At 39.0% G+C, this 19,085-nt stretch overlaps 1 protein-coding gene across 1 annotated transcript in view; it reads right to left on the bottom strand.

The window, feature by feature from the left end:
* Positions 1-8,285: 8,285 nt before the first annotated feature.
* AGO4 (argonaute RISC component 4) overlaps positions 8,286-19,085 on the bottom strand; it is a 151,916-nt gene continuing 141,116 nt past the window's right edge. The window contains exons 15-18 of the mRNA XM_089673586.1: positions 18,719-18,853; positions 16,462-16,563; positions 16,173-16,372; positions 8,286-12,610 (exon numbers count right to left, since the gene is read on the bottom strand). Of these exons, the coding sequence (XP_089529712.1) occupies positions 12,502-12,610; positions 16,173-16,372; positions 16,462-16,563; positions 18,719-18,853 (546 nt within the window). The 3' untranslated portion in view covers positions 8,286-12,501. The remainder of the gene's footprint in view (positions 12,611-16,172; positions 16,373-16,461; positions 16,564-18,718; positions 18,854-19,085) is intronic.

Below are 19,085 nucleotides of genomic sequence, written 5' to 3' on the forward strand. Positions count from 1 at the left end.
TGGAGAGTCCAAAATCAGACTCCCTTCTGCATAGAAACCAATCAGCTTCTAACCTCAGCTTGTTCAATGAAGCTTTGGCAATGAAACCTGGAAGCTGATTGGTTTCTATGCAGAAGGGAGTCTGATTTTGGACTCTCCAGCTTTAGTAAATAAACGCCAGAGGGTAATTTTTTTTTCTGAAGGAAAAATTACAAGGATTTGAACATACTTTAGCTAATACAGTGTTTCCCCAAAAGTAAAACTTACCCCAAAAGTAAGACCTAGCAGTACTTTTTGACATACTGCTAATATAAGCCCTCCCCCAAAAATAAGATCTACCTCCACCAGGGGCGGAGTGACCATTCGGGCACTGCCCGGGGTCACTGCAAGGCCCCATGAGAGGCTAAGTCCGTCCCTGTATGTGCTGCTTCTGAAATGAGCAGGCATTAAGGGGACGGACAGTGAGGCAGGCACTTCGGACACCTCTCCTTGGAGTTTCAGCAGAGGGGCGAGTCCACATCCCTGCTACGGGTGCTGAAGTTGGAGTGTTGGAGGGGCGGGCAGCGTATGCAGCAGGTAAGTATGTAATCCCCCGACCCTGGTGACAGTACTGCAGCTTCATGTAGTAGGTAGGGGAGAGAGCGGGGGGGGGGAGGGGAAAGAGGGCAGAGAGGGGGGAGGGGAAAGAGGGCAGAGAGAGAGAGGGGGGGTTGCTTTAAAATGTACCTTTTTGTGGAGCTGGTGGAGAGATCAGTTAGGTTGCAAGCCGACGATCCCCGCAGGATGGATCAGATCTGCAGATTGGGGAGATTAATGGATTGGACTCAGATTCATTATGCTCAATCCGCAGATCCAATCCATCCTGGGGGGGATCGTCGGAGGGGGTGTCAGCAAGTGAATAAAAATAAATAAAAGTCAATAAAAATAACACATAGCCGAAAATAAGCCCTAATGCTTTTTACCTAACATTATTATAAGACACTGTCTTATTTTCGGGGAAACACTATCTATTGTCCGAATAAAAATCCAGTAACATTCTTGGAGGGCGTGTTAAGAAAAATGTCTGAATTTAAAAAGAGTAGTCTGCTTGTAGCAGGAGATTTTAATTTGTGTTTGGATCCACAGTTGGATACGTCATGGGGTAAACAGAGAGAGGATGGAAGGAAATTCAAATTCCTGAAGAGGCTATTATATCAATTGATAAAGAAAGAGAAGGCCTCCTGCGCTGCAAATGGATGCCCTATCCTAAGCAGCTAACACCTGACTTCAACCACAAAGCTCATAATAGTATATACAAAGAAATGGTGTAGCGCTATGTGCATCTATATAAAATTAATGAATTAGGACATAAACACACACATGACCATCAACTAAAACAGAAACCCCAATGTGGGGATCAAGTGGTAGTGACACAAGTGATTCCCCTCAGGGAAACATATCACACGTGAAAAAGTCCAAACTGTGTATGAAAATATTATAGTCCATATATCCTATGTGGTGCAGTAACACAGACACACGAATGGTGGATGATGATCACAAGTGCCACACACTATATAGTGATATCCATGAACAGCCAAAGTGCCCCCTCACCTCCTTAATGAGACCGCAAGGGTCAACCCACTTTGTGGAATAGCCACATAAACCAGGATGGTCACATCAGCTGATGAGCCCCTCTTGATGTTTGAATGTCTCCACTACTCCTCCACAGTCTCCTGTCACCTGGCTCCAAACCGTATCCGATCCCACCAGGGAGTCAAACAACAAAACAGACCTCCCATAGTGTAATACTGCATAACTGCTTTATTAATAGAGAATAAAATGCCCACTCACATGAAAGATGACATAACTTGCATAGATCCACTGCTATGGAAATGTGCATGTGTATCTGAATATCCAAGATGGCGTCCGCATCCGGAATGACGTCACCATGCCTCGTCCTGTCACTATGTACCGACGCGTTACGTCACAATATCCATGTGACTTCATCAGGGTATTCATCAGCTGATGTGACCATCCTGGTTTAAGTGGCTATTCCACAAAGTGAGTTGACCCTTGCGGTCTCATTAAGGAGGTGAGGAGGCACTTTGGCTGTTCATGGATATCACTATATAGAGTGTGGCACTTGTGATCATCATCCACCATTCGTGTGTCTGTGTTCCTGCACCCAATAGGATATACGGACTATAATATTTTCATACACAGTTTGGACTTTTTCACGTGTGATATGTTCCCCTGAGAGGAATCACTTGTGTCACTACCACTTGATCCCCACATTGGGGTTTCTGTTTTAGTTGATGGTCAGGTGTGTGTTTATGTCCTAATTCATTAATTTTATATAGATGCACATAGCGCTACACCATTTCTTTGTATATACTATATCAATTGATAGATACCTGGAGAGTGAAACATCCAAGAGAGATTACACCTTTTCTTTAGTACATGGGACATATTCAAGACTGGATTATATTATAATTGAGCATAGACAATTGGAGTCATTGGTGAGCTCCAATATAGAGGTTATGTCTATTGCTGGATCATGCTCCTGTCACAATGACACTGCAGGTAGGAGGGGATCAAGAAGGGACAAATACTTGGAGTGAGATGCTTATACAAGATCCTGAAATAGAGAAAAGGTGAAGGAAGGAAATGGAGCAATTCTTTGAGCTCAATGAGACCGAGGACGTTTCCGCAGCTACAACTTGGGAAACACATAAAGCATATATTAGGGGAATAATGATTGCGATAGAAAAAAAAAAAAAGAAAGACCGGGGGAAAAAGATAAAGAAGGTGACAAAGGAGCTTTATAAATTAGAACAGTCACATAAAAAGAATCCAGGTTCAGATTTATAACAGAAGATAATTATTAAAAGAGAAGAATTAAAAGTCCTTATGGAACAGTAGAGAAGGATACTCAACAGGATATCAAAAGAAAGATAGCAGTGGGGGAATAAACATTGAAAATACTTAATGAGGTTAAAAGGAAATAAAAAATCAAAATATTTTATAGATAAAATTTGAGCCAGTAAAGGAGAACTGGTGTACACCACTACTGATATCGCTAGCAGGTTCCATTATTACTATAGTAAGTTGTATGATGTGAGCCTCAGAAACCAAAAAGAATTGGATGAAAAAAGAGACATAGAATTATCTAAAGGAGGTGGCGTTGCCAAAAATAGCAGATCAAAAATTAGAGGCTTTAGAGAGAGTTATTTCCCCAGAGGAAATTATTCTGGCCCTGAAGAGAATACAGCTGCAGGAAAAAGTCCTGGCCCAGATAGATTATACGATAGGCTACTTAAAAAAATGTAGAGATCTTTTGGTCCCGAAAATGTGTGGCTATATGAATGCAATAGGAAAAGGGTTAGAAATGAAGGAAGAGTCATTGCAAGCATATATAACAGTCATACTTAAAAAAGGGAAGGATAGCGCCCAGTGTGCTCATTACAGGCCCATATCCCTGTTAAATATCGATACAAACATTTATGCTAAATTATTGGCGACTAGATTGAAGCTGCTGATGCCGGAGTGGATACACCTTGACCTGGTAGGTTTCATCCCTGGAAGAGAAGGAAGGGATAATGGCTTGAGATCATTGTTCCCATTACAAAAAGTAAAGAGAGAATCAGCCGACATTATTCCTGTCAATTGATGCCAAAAATGCTTTTGACAGGGTCAACTGGGGATTTATGTTCGATATGTTAGAGGTCTTAGGAATAGGGCCTAAAATGTCGAAGTGGATAAAGGGACTTTATAACGGCCCGTCAGCTTTGGTTAAGGTAAATGGATCCCTTTCCCAATTCTTCAAAATGTACAATGGAACCAGGCAAGGATGTTCACTATCTCCTTTGTTGTTTGTTCTGTGCGTATATAGCTGGAATAAAGATAGGGGAAGTGGAGCATAAGCGAAGGATATGTTATTTTATATTGCAAATCCCCAAATAACGTTGCCTAATTTAATGAGAATATTGAAACAGTACGGGGAGTTATCAAACTTGAAAATAAACCCTGCAAAGTCAGATTCTAAACATCAGTATCCCAAAGTCAGAAAAGCTGAGTCTACAAAAAGAATTCCCATTCACCTGGAGGGAAAAGGAAATAGGTTATCTGGGAATAAAATTGACCCCTTCAGTAAAGGGCCTGTACCGGCAAATTATATCCCTGTAATAAATGAAATAGAAAGGCTCCTCAGCTCATCTTTTAAGGGAGGAGCTTCCCGGATAGGTCTTATATAGAATTTTAGGTACTATCACCATCTTTACCAGATTTATAAGTTTCACATGCTTTCAGTAAACCTATCAAGGCCTTTTTTTGGGATAATAAAGAAGATGATACTCAGATTTATATGGGTAAATAAGAGACTGAGACTTCAGTATGAGGTATTGTGTAGGGCATAAGGGAATGGGGGATTGGGTTTGCCTAACTTTAGGAAGTGTTGTTTAGTGGTGATATTATCACAATTCATAGATTAGACATTTAATTCACAAGGGAAAGGTATGGTGAATTTGGAAGGGATTTTAAGGCACAGTTAGGGAGGATTGTCTGGATACCACAAAAATTTCATATATTAGACGTAAACACTAGTTCACTGACAAAGAAAGTTTTAAGTGTTTGGGATATAATATATAAGCAAAAGTATTTCCCCCAGGTATGGAAAATATTTCCGGTAAACGGATTGATAAAAACGCACGTTTGAAGGATATTTTGAATAAAGGGAAATTGCACACTTTTCAGGAATTAAAAGAAAAAAAAAAAAAAGAGTTATTTCTCACATTAGATGAGTGGCGGTACTGCCAATTAGGACACTTTGTTGCAATGCTCCCACACCCATTGATTATGTCAGAGGATATGTGTCCTTTTGAAAAATTGTTGAACGTAAAGGTTGCCAAAACATGCCACCTTGAGGATATATAAGATCCTTATGGATCTGGAAGGAACTGATCCACCCCCGTTCTTGGGAATATGGGGGAAGCAGCTTGGAACAGAAGTGAATGAGCAAAAAAATAATAAAATATTCAAAGTTGCACACGAGGGGATAAATATGACCACAGTGATAATGGATTACAAATGTTTGGCGAGATGGTATGTTACACCAAGCGCATAAGCAGCAAGGGGATATTTCACCTTTGTTGGAGAGGATGTGGGATTACCTTACAGAAATACCCGTGGACGTGTTTATTTTAGAACTTTCAGGCTTCAGTGAAAACGTACCAAAACAGGATATTATATCATTTACTCAGTGCAGCTAAGGGCCTGATCCCCAAGTTTTGGCAGGCCCCAGAGCCACCAAGAATCAATGATTGGGTAAACAGGGTCGAAAATATTTATAGGTTGGAAGAGTTATAGCATATGGAGAAGGATAAAAAAAAAATTTTAAAATAGAAAAATTAGGAAATCGTGGCGTGGTTGGGAAGATTTTAAAACATCTAAAAGATACCTGGACATGGTCTGGAGTTCGGGGGGATAGCCCAGAGAGATTTTGATGGAGAATCGGACTGGGAGAGTGGGTGAGAAAGGTAAAGGTCATTGATTTAGACAGGTAAGTGTAATGAGGAATTGAAAATAGGCAATAGGTGTGGACAGGGGTAACTGGATGGGGGTGGGATGGGTGGGTGTTGATAAAGGAGCTTTAAAATGGAATTATGCATTTATAAAATGTGCATGTATTAGGTTGTTTTATATTTGTATTGAAAAATGTAATAAAAGATTAATTAAAAAAAAAAAAAAAAAAAAACAGGCTGCAGTTTTCCACCTACTATACAGCTAGAGGGGGCTGTTCACATATCTTGGCAAATTTAACACAGTGGGGGAGATTTACTAAAATCTGGAGCACTCAGAAGCTGATTGGCTACCAGATTCTAATTTTCAGCTTGTTCAATTAAGCTTTGGCAACAAAACCTGGGAGCTGATTTCTATGCAAAGCTGCACCAGATTTTTCACTCTCCAGTTTTAGTAAATCTCCCCAAAATGTCAAGTTGACAGTCAGCAGCACCTGTCAAACACGCCCATTCAAGTCAATGGGGCACATCACAACACAATTAGTTTGTGGTTGCAGTGCATCAGTCCCACTGAAAATGTCCAATCGGTAAAAAAAAAAAAGGGGTGGGGGGGAGCATGCAGGATCATCTCCTGAATGCCCGACAGTGGCTACTTAGCCACACTTTGAAAAGCCATCCACCGAAGATTGCATTTCAGAACACAAGTGTGAACCTTAGCCTTGCTCCATACCTGGAAATTTGTTCATAAAATGCAGATCATATAATGTAGCCTGTTGTGTCCCTCAGAGTTTTCACTTAAGACCAACTTTACAGTAGAACTGAAGGCAAAACATTTCTCATCCCCATGTCGGATTGAGAAGCGAAAGTTATAACCCCCATCAAGGGTTTTGCTATCCTATTGAGGAGATTTCCTTTCACTTCCTGTCCCAAAACTACAACAGAAAATCCATTCAGAGTGAAGGTCCCTACAAGTCACCAGAACTAGTCTTCCTTTCCATTACGGTTCTAGTGACCGCTCAGTTTGCCCTGATGACTGTTTAACCCAAAGTGAAGGAATCCAAACAGAGAGGGTCAGTTGCCTAAATGAGGAGACATAGACATCAACAAACCTGACTGGTGATTTAATCCCTTTTCATCATCTAAACGTTTTGTCTTAACCGACTTTTAGATTTTGGAAGTGCTTGCAGAAGAGATATTTGTCAGGGTTTATTGCTGTGTGGGGTACTTGGACAGGAAGGAAGAGGAGCATCTTCATTCAGGGTATAGACAGCAATTAGTTGTATGGCACAAAAACACATTAAACATAAGTAACCACAGTACAACAGCCCAGCAGCAAAGCATAAGCTTAAAGTTGAAAATACATTGAAGCTATGAGTTTGGGAAAGGAGCAACTACCCGCTGTCACACCTCTGCACAGGTGCCAGACTGACTTCACTACGTGGCCATGTGCCCTTACCATTAGCTGCATTAAGCCATTTAAGGGTCTATGAAAAAGGGTGTCTACGGTAAGATGACTGTAGCCATTTTCTAGCTGTGTGAACAAAAAGAATTGTAATGTCAAGCTTGTAGGACTGACAAACATTTCTATTTGTAAGACATGATTATGGGTAAAGGCAAATTGCAACACCCAATAAAAATCATGTTTTTTTCTTCTGACTTGCATGAAAGAGATACAAATATTAAAAATGCTAGGTTTTTTTCCAGTTTGCAGCATATTCTTACATTGCTGCTACATTGTTTTTATAAGTTCAATACTGTAGGGAGTACTATAGCAGTAGCTGAATGCAGAACATGTGTTCGTTTAATACGTATTGTCGATTGAATACTAAACTTGCAGCAATTTTAAATTGCATATACACATTCCCTGATTGAGGGGGAAAAAAAAAAAAAAACACAACTTGCCTTTATCCAGAGATCTTTCTCCCTGGTGGTGGCAGTCACATGGCTAAATGAAGGCAGTAGAACGCACGCACACCTACACACACACATACCTACACACACACCTTGAAAGTTCCATTTATCCATTTTCTTTGTACTAGCATACCCAGCTTACTGGACTTCAACTGAAAAATTATAGAAACTGGGTGGAAAATGGTCAGCCAAACAGTGACTGCATCCAATCAGATGGGTATTTGGACAGCCACAGCTGTTGACACTGTCAGCATATTATAGTCTGGAGGGGAGATGCCACCATCTACGTGGTTTAGCATAGATAGAGGAAGTCTAATGTTCTCCCTATTGGCTGAACAAAAGAAAAACGTATGCATGCATGTATGGCTAATTTTAGTAAAAAATGTGATATGGGTGCGTTTTCTTCAGGGCAAATGTCAGCAATAGCATCCCCCCACCCCCCAATTGTTCCATCAGGCTCACATTAACACTCCATTAAAGTGGAACTAGCCCCATCAATTAGCAGTTTCCCAAAACAGTTACAGTATATTTAAGGCATGCCATGAATGATAACTGTCACAGCTGCTTGTGCTCTCAACTGAACTGTCAAGCCATTAATTGGCTGATGTCATAACTAAATCACATATGCAGCATCATGGCAATTGTAAATCAAACAGACACTAAGATGGTAGCTTCCTTGGCTGTAAAGTATAGGAGTGTTTAGTTTCACTTTTAGATATTCAAGACTATCAATAGTTACAGATATTTCCAACATGCTCTGCACCCCGATGTAAAATGCCTACAAGCATATTTATTGCATTATTACCAACTATCCAGAAATACATTGTGTATGGCCTGACATTGTATATACATTCCTCAGGTTTGAGCAGTTTGATTATATAAATTACAACAAATACTGGACACATTTTAGAAAACATTTAATGTTTTTTGGTCTTATGTGCGGAAAATTAAGAGTTAGATTTCCAACATTACATTTTGTTTGGAAATGAAAGCATTAAAATGGTGCAAGAGTAAACACACAGATAAGACCCTTTATTTGGCATTTTGCCATATATTTTCATTTAAACACATTAAAAACAAATGATATCCCTGCAAGGTTAAAAAACAAATACAGCCAGCATTTCAATCTAGCAACATGGGCTGCTAAATTGCCCTTAAATAGCTTAAAAAAACAAAAAAATTCATTTTACCTCGTATTGCTATAGACATCCATTCAGAATTTCATAAAACACAATTTGAACATTACAAGTCTAGCAACAGTATAGAAACAAAAGTTTACATCAAAAGTCAAACGCAAACTCCTGTACAAGAAATCCCATTTCTACACATAAAACACTAGAAATTAGTAACATGGTAAAGTATCTTTCTTACTCTTTAGGAGAATAAAAATTAATCATGATATTACAATAACCTTTCAAATGTCTCACAGATCATAAAATTAGCCCAAAGAAAGTTTGTAAATGCCCTCAAGGAAAACAGGTGTTATCTTTAAGCTTGTACAGCCCTGTACATCACATATTCAGCCTTAAGCATGCGTAGGAAGATGAAGATAACCTACACTTCAAAGGGGGGGGGGGGGGGGGTGGGATTTGTGTGGAAGCTTTTTGCCACTTGTACAGAAATCCTGTGCTGAAAAATATGGAGATTACCACCGCTTTTTGTGAACGTTTTCAGGTTGGCCCTTCAACATCAATACTTTGCGTTACTGAGCGGACCAAGTATGCAGTCCATGAAGATAAAATTCAGCATGTGCTTAACTATTACGTTTTCAGTAGCACAAAGTAGTAAAACCATAGACGTGTCACCTAGCACACTAGACACTTCAGGGAGATTTTAGGCAAAATACATATTTCTCAGGTTCTTGAAAAGCAGAAGTGTGGCTCTTGCAGATTAGGGCAAAAGTGGAACTATACATGTCAGAGATAAAAAAAAAAAAAAAGTTACACTCTAAGCATCTCACCACATACATGGTCCACTAATTGCAATAAAATATGGTTCTTTAAGATCAAACTTTCTGTAAAATTATCAGCAAGTTGAAGGTCAGACACAAACCTTTTTCAACATCACAAACTATGTGACCTAAATTTATAAGATTGTCATAAGCACTATAGTCCTATTCCTTTCTCTGCTACATCAAAAAAGTGTTCAAAACATATGGTTCATGCGCTGCAGTCCCCCCCCCTCCCCCCTACAGGCTGATACATGCATCATACATGTGCTTGTTTAATGCACACCAATAATTAAGTAAAATGGTAAACCCCTCTCATTATCTGCAATTTGCTTATGCAATTCTGCAGCCTTATTTCAGAAGATGCAATGTTGTTGTACATGTTATTAACACAAGGATAAGCAGAAGTACATAGATCCAACAGATGTATTCGCTATACCCTGAAGTTCACACTTTGTGCACACTAAAGTCAAAATTCAATGGTCTCATGGCAGTTTATAGACACAGCAGTTCATAACTAAGTGCAGTATCTGGAAGTCTAAAACTTGTGGTATTTGCTCCCATTTAAAATAAAAACTGCTTGGCAATGAAAACCTTAAGCAGGGCATCACTTCTCACAATCCTTTTAGTCTGTGAAATTTTAAATTTTAAGCAAAGTCCATTCCACAGACAAAATTCCTATCAATTTCTGAACAGACACAGTCAAAATGTGTTCCATTCTGCACCTAAATAAAACAGCTAATAGTTAAGTCCAAACAGTTCACAATAGTATTGCTGCAACACAACCTGTAAAGTTTTAAAAATGTACAAACACATAAACCCTACGTAGTACTATCCCACCCTACCCATTGCTTTTTCCTACATAAAACTATGCAGAAAAGTAATAAATAAAAGCATAGGACTGTGTTTGTAGGTTAAAAAGTAATAACCCACTTTCACATCTGCATTTTAACATTTTGAATGTGTCCCGGCTCAGTTTTACACATTTGTACAGAAAGCGTGCAATAGACCCACCCTCCCCAGTTTTAAGCAGGCAACTTTGACATTGCAGTGACATCTGCAAGACTCATGGCACAGATACGATGTGTTGCCTGATGCACAGGTGAAAAAAATGCTGTATATATATGAACACTGTGAAGTCACCTTAGCCATCAAGGAGCAGTTCACAACCCCTTCAATCCCAAGGGACTGGTTGAAATAAAGTTGTTTTAAATACCACTACAAGAAGTTGATGAAAAACTGGAGTAAATGAAGCAAAAGCTAGCTACCATTATATCTTGTGAATGCGACAGACACACACCAAGTGCTTTTACAAACATACACTGCTTTAAAGCATGGAGGAAAACCAAAGATAGAAAGCAAGCAGAGTGACATCACCTGGCACTGAAGGGGTTACCAAGCAGCAAAGCTCAAAGCAGCATTAATATTCCCCCCACAAAAGACAAAACTTCCACTATCCCAGTGAGGTATATCTGGTTTCTGTGTGTCAAAAAAAACAAAAAAACAAAAACAAAAAAAAAAACATGAAAAACTGCAAAAATAAAAACAAAAATGCATGTGCTGGTCAAACCTGTAGCCATGCTGCAGAAAAGGTGGGGTGAGGGGACAGAGCAGTTTGAAGCAGTAAATGCTTTGAGGTATTTACAGAGATATAAGAATGTTTATTAGCGGTCTGGATTTGTCAAATCAGTGGATACAGCACTAGCTCTACTTACTGGACATCTTTCTGAAATAAAAAGAAAAATGCAGCAATATTCGGGCAGAAAAGCATGTCAAAAGGACTTTAAGAGACTTTCATTTAAAAGAAAAGTTCATACGTAGCAAGTGCAGTAAGTACCCCATTGGTTTTTGGTGTTCGGGGATCCATCACAAAGTGAAAATGCTGGTATAAACTGTGAGGATTCCACTGAATTGTAGTTACTTACATTAGATCATACATTTTAAAGGGCTAAAAGATCTATAGCAGGGCCTGCCCTGCTGGCAGTGAGGACTAAAAGACTATTTGCAACTGAGGCATGGGAAAGACATTTGTGAGATTTTAAAAATGCTGATCCAAATAAAAAAAAAAGCCTGAAATGAATGCTTATGTTGCCAACAGCATCCAGGTTCCTAAAGAGTTCAAGAGCAACAGCTGAAATGTTGTTGGTCTGTATAGGCAACATGCTTTCTTTTCAGATACATTGAAGGACTAAAATGAATTTTAAGGGGATTTCAAAGAATCCTTTAAAAGCTGCACCAATCATTTTAAGACAGAAAGTGGGATGTTTACATCTACAATACAGTTACATATAAATGCTGTGTGAGTCTACAGAAAGGTTTTATTGCCTAAAAATTATCCCTAACCTCACCCTTACTACAAGTAAAAAGGTTTTATATCAAATCACAGCAGCATAACACGGGCATTTTCATGTGCTGGCAAATACTTACATATGGTTTTGGGAAGTGGAGGTTTCCTGGGGAGGGCAGCGGAAAAATAATGGCAATCTGCATCTTAAAAACCAATGGCAGTGTTTACCACATGGCCCTTATATTAAAATCTTATTCATATTACACATTCATTTTAATACAGAAAAAAACTAATTTAATTAATCTGCAATATAGTGCAATTGTTTTGCAGCCTGCACACTCTAAAGTACAAGCTGCAATGGTAAAGAACCTGACAGACAGCGATACCTGTAAAAAAACAAAATCACTTAAAAAGGTATTTTACAGTAAAGACTAAACCTCATTTAGTAAGTTTATGGCCCCACACAGTTATACTTTACCATATATGTATATACTCACAAAGCAGCGTGAAGTTAAGACAAGTATGACAACTTTTGTTATAACCAAAGATGAAGAAATGCTGGCTTTTAAAAGAAAAAATAAAAAGTGACCATTTGGAGCAAAATCTTCAGATATCTTGAAAGGTTTGAGGTAAAGGTTCAGTCCAACGCATCAGAAGACAGTTGAAGTTTTTGATATACTTAAATAAAAAAAAAATGTAGAAACAAAACCAAGTAATTATTTTCTTCAATTAAGATGAGACTGAAGAAATTCAGTGCAAAAAGTCCAAAGTGTGCTGGTAGGAAGCCAAGAGCGCTATCCCTGACAACAGGAGACTGGATTGAACCATACATTTCAGAGCTCTGAGGAAAATGGAGATTGGTATGGTGTCCTGCTGCTCTGTCAGGCAAAGTACATTGTGTGCTGTGTGTCGTGATGAATCTGCACGGCTTTGGCCAGAGCCTGTGGATCACGACCATTGCTCTGTCCAGAAACATGGCTTCCTTCAGCGCTGGAGAAGAGAAAAAAAAATGTTAACGTCAACATATTAATTTATTCAAGTGTGATCTATGAAATGCATCATCCCTTTATCTTGAGATGGTGAATACAACAGATATTAGAATCCTCTTATGACACTTCTGAAGTGCCCAATATTCATCTGCTAGCAAGAACGAAGGTGCAGCCAGTCTGCTTGACTGAACATTTTTCAGTGGCTTGCAGGAAAGCTCAGTATAAGTGTTGGGATTTAGGCAGATAAGCTATTCCTTTTGGTCAAACCCAAGCAGCAGCTACATTTTATTAATGAATTTGATATTTAAAAAAACAAAAACACACAAATACCATCTTTGTTTTAGGAGTACTAAACTTCAAAACTACAAAAATAACCAAGCCCCACTCCCCTTTATTGCCCTCTAAGCTAATCTTATACAAACCCCCCCCCCCCCCCCCGATGTTTACTTCTTTTTTTGCAACAGCAGCCACCCACAGTATTGACATCCCAGACTTGGCTCCTTTTACTGGCTGCACCTGTGCAACAATTTCACATAAAGAGTAATGGACCCATACTTCTATAGTTGAGACAATACAGCTTTGACAACATTATAATGGTCAGATTTCCCAATACTTCCTGTTCTGCCATGTCAACTCAAATGAACTGAAAACTAGAAGAAACCTCAAAACCACAGCATGACCGGTTACTTAGCAGGTTCTAAATCTTCATTCTCTGTGCAAAACAAAGTTTTTGCTGGCAATGGATTGTATATAAAACAGAACAGGGCCCAGCTGCTGTTATAGGGGGCATTTCCTGCTTTTTTCCCAGGGCTGACTGAATTTTGACCCAAAAACCCCCAAGTAGCAACTGAAAAGTGCTGTTACAGAAAGGTATACACTCCCTAAAGGACAACCACAAGTCTTTGTCAACACAGCCTACTTACACATAGTACAACAGACTAAGGCTCCATGCGCACTGGGCGTTTTAATAATGCTGGTAACGTTAGCTGTGTAACGTTACGTTAACTTCTTGCCGACCAGCCACTGTAGAAATACGGTGGCAGGTCGGCACGGCTGGGCGAAACCACGTTTTAAAACGTGCGTTCGCAAAACAGGTAGGGGGCGCACGCGAGACGCGTGCCCGCCCTGCCCATCCCGCCGATCGCGGCCGCGGGTGTCAGTCGTCGCGTCACGGCTGGTCATTACCTACTGTGTCCCAGCGATTAGTGGCAATCACTGACAGAGAGGACGGCTGCAGTGTTTACACTGCAGCCGTGCTTTCTGTCAGTCCCCTGTCAGCTCCTAACATGTTGATCCAGAGAGAAGAGTTTCTCTCTCCGGATCAGCGTGTTCCCCTGCAGTACACACCCCCGCCCCCTAGTAAAACAGTCCCCTCACACAGTTAACCCTTTCAGTAAATAAAAAAGTTAAACCCTTCCTCCCCAGTGCCATTAGTACAGTGTCTGTTTTTTTTTTTTTTTTGCACTGATCACTGAATTGGTGTCACTGGGGATGTCAGTGACCCCAAGTCAGTTCCCCCCGTGTCAGAATGTCTGCCGCAGTCCCGCCATAAGTCGCTGATCGCCGCCATAAGTCACTGATCGCCGCCATTATTAGTATTAAAAAAAATTTAAAATTCCAGTATCTTTCCCGCCATTTGTAAACGCTATAACTTTCATGTAAACCAATTAATTTACACGTATTGGGTTTTTTTTTTTTTAGCAAAGACATGTCGCAGAATACATTTTGGCAGAAATTTATGACTAAATTTGATTTTTAAATTTTTTTTTACTGGACATGTTTTATAGCAAAAAGTCCAAAATATTGTTTTTTTTCCTCAAAATTGTCAACCTTTTTTTATAGCGCAAAAAATAAAAACCGCACAGGCGATCAAATACCATCGAAAGAAAGCTCAATTTGGGGGAAAAAAGGATGTAAATTTCATTTATGTACCGTATTGCATGACCGCGCAATTGTCCGTTAAACTAGCGCAGCGCTGTATAGCAAAAAATGCCGTAAATTGCAGTATCTATACCATAGTTTGTAGACGCTATAACTTTCACACAAAGCAATCAATATACACTTATTGGGATTTTTATTACCAAAAACATGTAGCAGAATGCATTTTGGCCTAAATTTATAACCAACTTTGAGTTTACTTTTATTTTTTATAGCTGAAAGTAAAAAATATCATTTTTTTTCAAAATTTTTGGTCTTTTTTTGTTTATAGCGTGAAATATAAAAAGCGCACAGGTGATCAAATACCACCGAAAGAAAGCTCTATTTGTGTGAAAAAAAGGACGTAAATTTCATTTGGATGCAGCATTGCATGACCACGCAATTTTCAGATGAATTAGTGCAGTGCCAAATAGCAAAAAGAGGCCTGGTTATTAAGGGGGGTAAATCCTCAGGAGGGCAAGTGGTTAAAAATGTGAATTTTTTAGCGTTTTTTGTATTAGCGTTTAGTGGTGTTTTTTCTATTTTGCACTTTTTAGCAGTTTTCAGTGTTTTTCAGTAAAAAAAAAAAAGTTAAAAAAACGCTGGTTTGCAGTGTTTTACAGCTAAAATACTCCTCTAGAAACCCACTAGTTCTAGTTTTTTTTTCAGCCAAAAAACACTGATTACAGTCTAGGTGTGCATGGACACATAGGATAACATGCTGGAGTTTACTGGCTGTAGAAAAAACTTCAAAAGCCAAAAATAGCAGCTGTAAAAACATCCAGTGTGCATGACTACTAACTCAGCAATGCAGCAAGTAGTAACTTATAACAAACTTCTGCAATGCAAACTAAACAATTAAAAAAACATGTGAATAGTAGATCACACAGCTATGTCTCAAGAGGTTAAAGTTGATCTCCAGCTTTTAGTGAACTTTAAATGGTCCAAAGAAACTAAGCTGGTTGAGAGAACCATTACCTTCACTATTTGATGTGTACACTGTATAATCTGTATGTGAAATCAGCAACATAAAGTATACAGTACAGTGTTCTTGTAGTGAGATGGATTTTCATCCGCCTGCCTCTCCACCTCAGTCAAAGGAAGATTTGTATTGATTCATTGAATAAAAGGCTCACTGTGAATGGCTGAGCAGTGCTCAGTCCAACTATTTTGTTCCAGGAGTGAGAAGGGAAGTTCCCATCTCACTGCCGACCACAGTGCTGTATACTATATGAAGCTGATGCCACATGCAGCTTATACAGCGTACACAGTGAGTACATCTAGCAGTGAAGTCAATCATTCATTTGAACCAGCTTGGTTACTAACAGCTGAAAAACATCTTTAAGGATGCACTATTAAGAACTAAAGAGTGAAGATTTAGCATGTTACAAAACACCCATTGTGGACCTTTTCCTTTAGACCCTGGATTCTACATTGTAGGCATTCAGAATGACTTTGTGTAATTTTGAAAAACAATTACTATAAAAAATAAAAAAAATAAAAAATCTACAGTACTATATTAGTCAACTGGTACAAGAGACAATATGTGCCTCCCAATTACTTGCCCAGTAGTAATGTGAGTAGATCTATGACCAGATATATGACATTATGTCAAGTATTACTACTGCAGATCATTACACTCTCACCTGTCATGATCTTTATCCACAAGATGGTATCTTGCTCTGAATGCCACCAGCCTAGCATAGTAAGCAGGAGCAGGGATGGAGACTGAACGAGTACATCGGACGTAGGTGTGGCACAGCTGGTATGTTAACAATTGGAGCTCATCAGCTGTAAAGCAATTATCATCCCACAAGACCTGGTAATGAGATGGGCGACTGGTTCCCTGGAAGAATATATATTACACAAATAGCTATTAAAGACTCCAGACTTCTGGACAAACAAAATCAAAAGTACATGCTATAAATACACTACCTGAATCCCAGCATGACTACAGAGATAGAAGTCAAATTCAGATGGATGTGTAATGGTGCTGTCTACTGTAGTTCCAGCAGGCACATTGCCACTTTTTCCCACCTAAGAAAAAAAAAACGCATCAGATGACAAAATTAACTTTAGAAATATATCTAAACTAGAGATTTTTGGTCAGGCTTGATAGGCTGTACAACTTATGTGCTATCCAGTGAGGATCTGCTTGTTTATTTATGTTTTCTCAGATTTCCAAAGTCACATGGATTGCCAGTATCAAGGTGAGCGGTCACACAACCTGGTGAGTGTTCCCATTTATTTCCTTAACCACTTGCCATCCTGAGGATTTACCCCCCTTAATGACCAGGCCTCTTTTTGCTATTCGGAGCAAAAACTGAAAAAAAGACAAAATTATGGGGAAAAAAAACTATATTTTCTCATTTCGGTTAAAAAATATCCAAACATTCTGCTACATGTTTTTGGTTAAAAACATCCCAATAAGGGTATATTGATTGCTTTGTGTGAAAGTTATAGTGTCTACAAACTATGGTATAGATAATGGAATTTACACAGCTTTTACTTTCTGACTGCCTATCACATTTCTTGAGGTGGTAAAATATCAGGACAGTACAAACATCCCCAAATGACCCCTTTTCGGAAAGTAGACACCTTAAGCTATCTGCTGAGAGGCATATTGAGTCCATAGAAGATTTTTTTTTTTTCACAAGTTTTAGGAAAATGACAACATTTTTTATTATTTATTTTTACACAAAGTTGTCATTTAAATTATATAATGCTCACTGGTAAGCGTAGGGGCTAAACGCAGGTGCTGGCAGGTGCCGGGGCTGATCCCGCTAATGCTGTGTTTTTGGGGACACTATACTAATGTGAACGCTGGTATAGTGCTGATCTGATCAATGATATTCATCCGTTCATACACTATACTAGCAATGGAGGTTTATTGTGTATGAGCGTGTTCCTGGCAATCAAGCAGTTAAATGTGATTACTGGTGTACTGAAAAGCAATCTGACACTATCTGGGAAGAGCGTGAAAACCACGGGAACGCGAATCACACATATATATATATATATATATATATATATATATATATATATATACACACACACACACACGTGATTTTGCGCACCCGTGCCGCCCTGTAGCAGTATTTCTGCTATAGGGCAGTCTGGAAACAGTTAAAGAAGCAGTTTGCATTACTTTAATTGACAACTGCGCAGTCATGCAACGCTTAAACCAAATGAAATTTACGTCCTTTTTTTCCCCACGAATTGAGCTTTCTTTTTGTGTTATTTGATCGTGTGTGTGTTTTTAAATTTTTGCGCTATTACAATTTTGGGAGAAAAAAATTATATCTTGGACTTTTTGCTATGTCCAGTAAAAAAATTTTTAAAATCAAGTTTCGTCATAAATTTAGGACAAAATGTATTCTGCGACATGTCTTTGCTGAAAAAAAAAAAAAAAATCCCAATTCGTGTAAATTAATTGGTTTACGTGAAAGTTATAGCATTTACAAATGGCGGTATAGATACTGGAATTTTTTTGTTTTAATACTAATAATGGCAGCGATCAGCGACTTCTAGCGGGACTGCAGTGGTAATGCAGTGAGAATTCTGACACTGGGGGGAACTGACTTGGTGTCACTGGCATCCCCAGTGACATCAATACAGTGATCAGTGCTCAAAAAAAAAAAAAAAAAAAAGCACTGACACTACTAATGGCACTGGGCAGAAATGGGTTAACATGAGGGGCAATCAAATGGTTAACTGTATGATGAGAGTGTTTTACTAGGGAGCGGGGGTGTGTGTGCACTTCACTGTAAACACACTGTGTACAGCCATCCAGAGCAGTGTGCCCAAACCGACAGGTAGGACGACCGTTGGTAAACAAAGCAGCCCTCCTCCCCGTCGGCGATCGCCGGTAATCACTGGCTGGGACCTGGTGATTGACTCCTGCGGCTTGCGCATGCCCCCTACCCAAAAATGCAAAATTACGTGTGTGTGTGTGTGCGCGCGTGCGTGCGTGTGACTGTGTGTGTGATTTTGCGCACAGGGGTCGCCCTGTAGCAGTATACCTACTATAAGGCTGTTCTTAAACGGTTAACCTACTTAATTGTATAGAATTCTTCCAGCTATAACAACCATCCATTTATCAATTTAGCTATATCCATTCAAATAACTGCAAGGATAGAATGAAAGCTAGCTCCATTGGACTACGAATGGAAAAAATTTCATCTCCACATACCCTCTCTGTTTTGTCAGCACAAAAAAGTCTAGTGTGATGTCTCTTTTGTACAACAATGTAGGTAATTCCAGGTCTGTAATCTTCCTCCAGACTGATGCAGGCTTTCCGAATAGCCATGAGTTCTGGCCAGGCAACCTATAGAGATGATTAAAAAGTACTCTTTAAGAAAAAACAGAAGACAACTTCTGGCTACCAAAAAAAAAAAAAAAAAAAAAAAAAAAGGATCAACTTAAAGCACATGAAAATGTGTTCCGTATGCTAGTTCTAAAGTATGTGTGCGCGTGTGTATACACACACATATATATATATATATATTTATATATCTATATATATATAGATATATATAGATATCACAAACATATATGCA

This window comes from Staurois parvus, unplaced genomic scaffold (assembly GCF_062004578.1).
Source record: "Staurois parvus isolate SC_StPar_1 unplaced genomic scaffold, SC_StPar_1.0 ptg000142l, whole genome shotgun sequence".
Lineage (NCBI taxonomy): Eukaryota > Metazoa > Chordata > Amphibia > Anura > Ranidae > Staurois > Staurois parvus.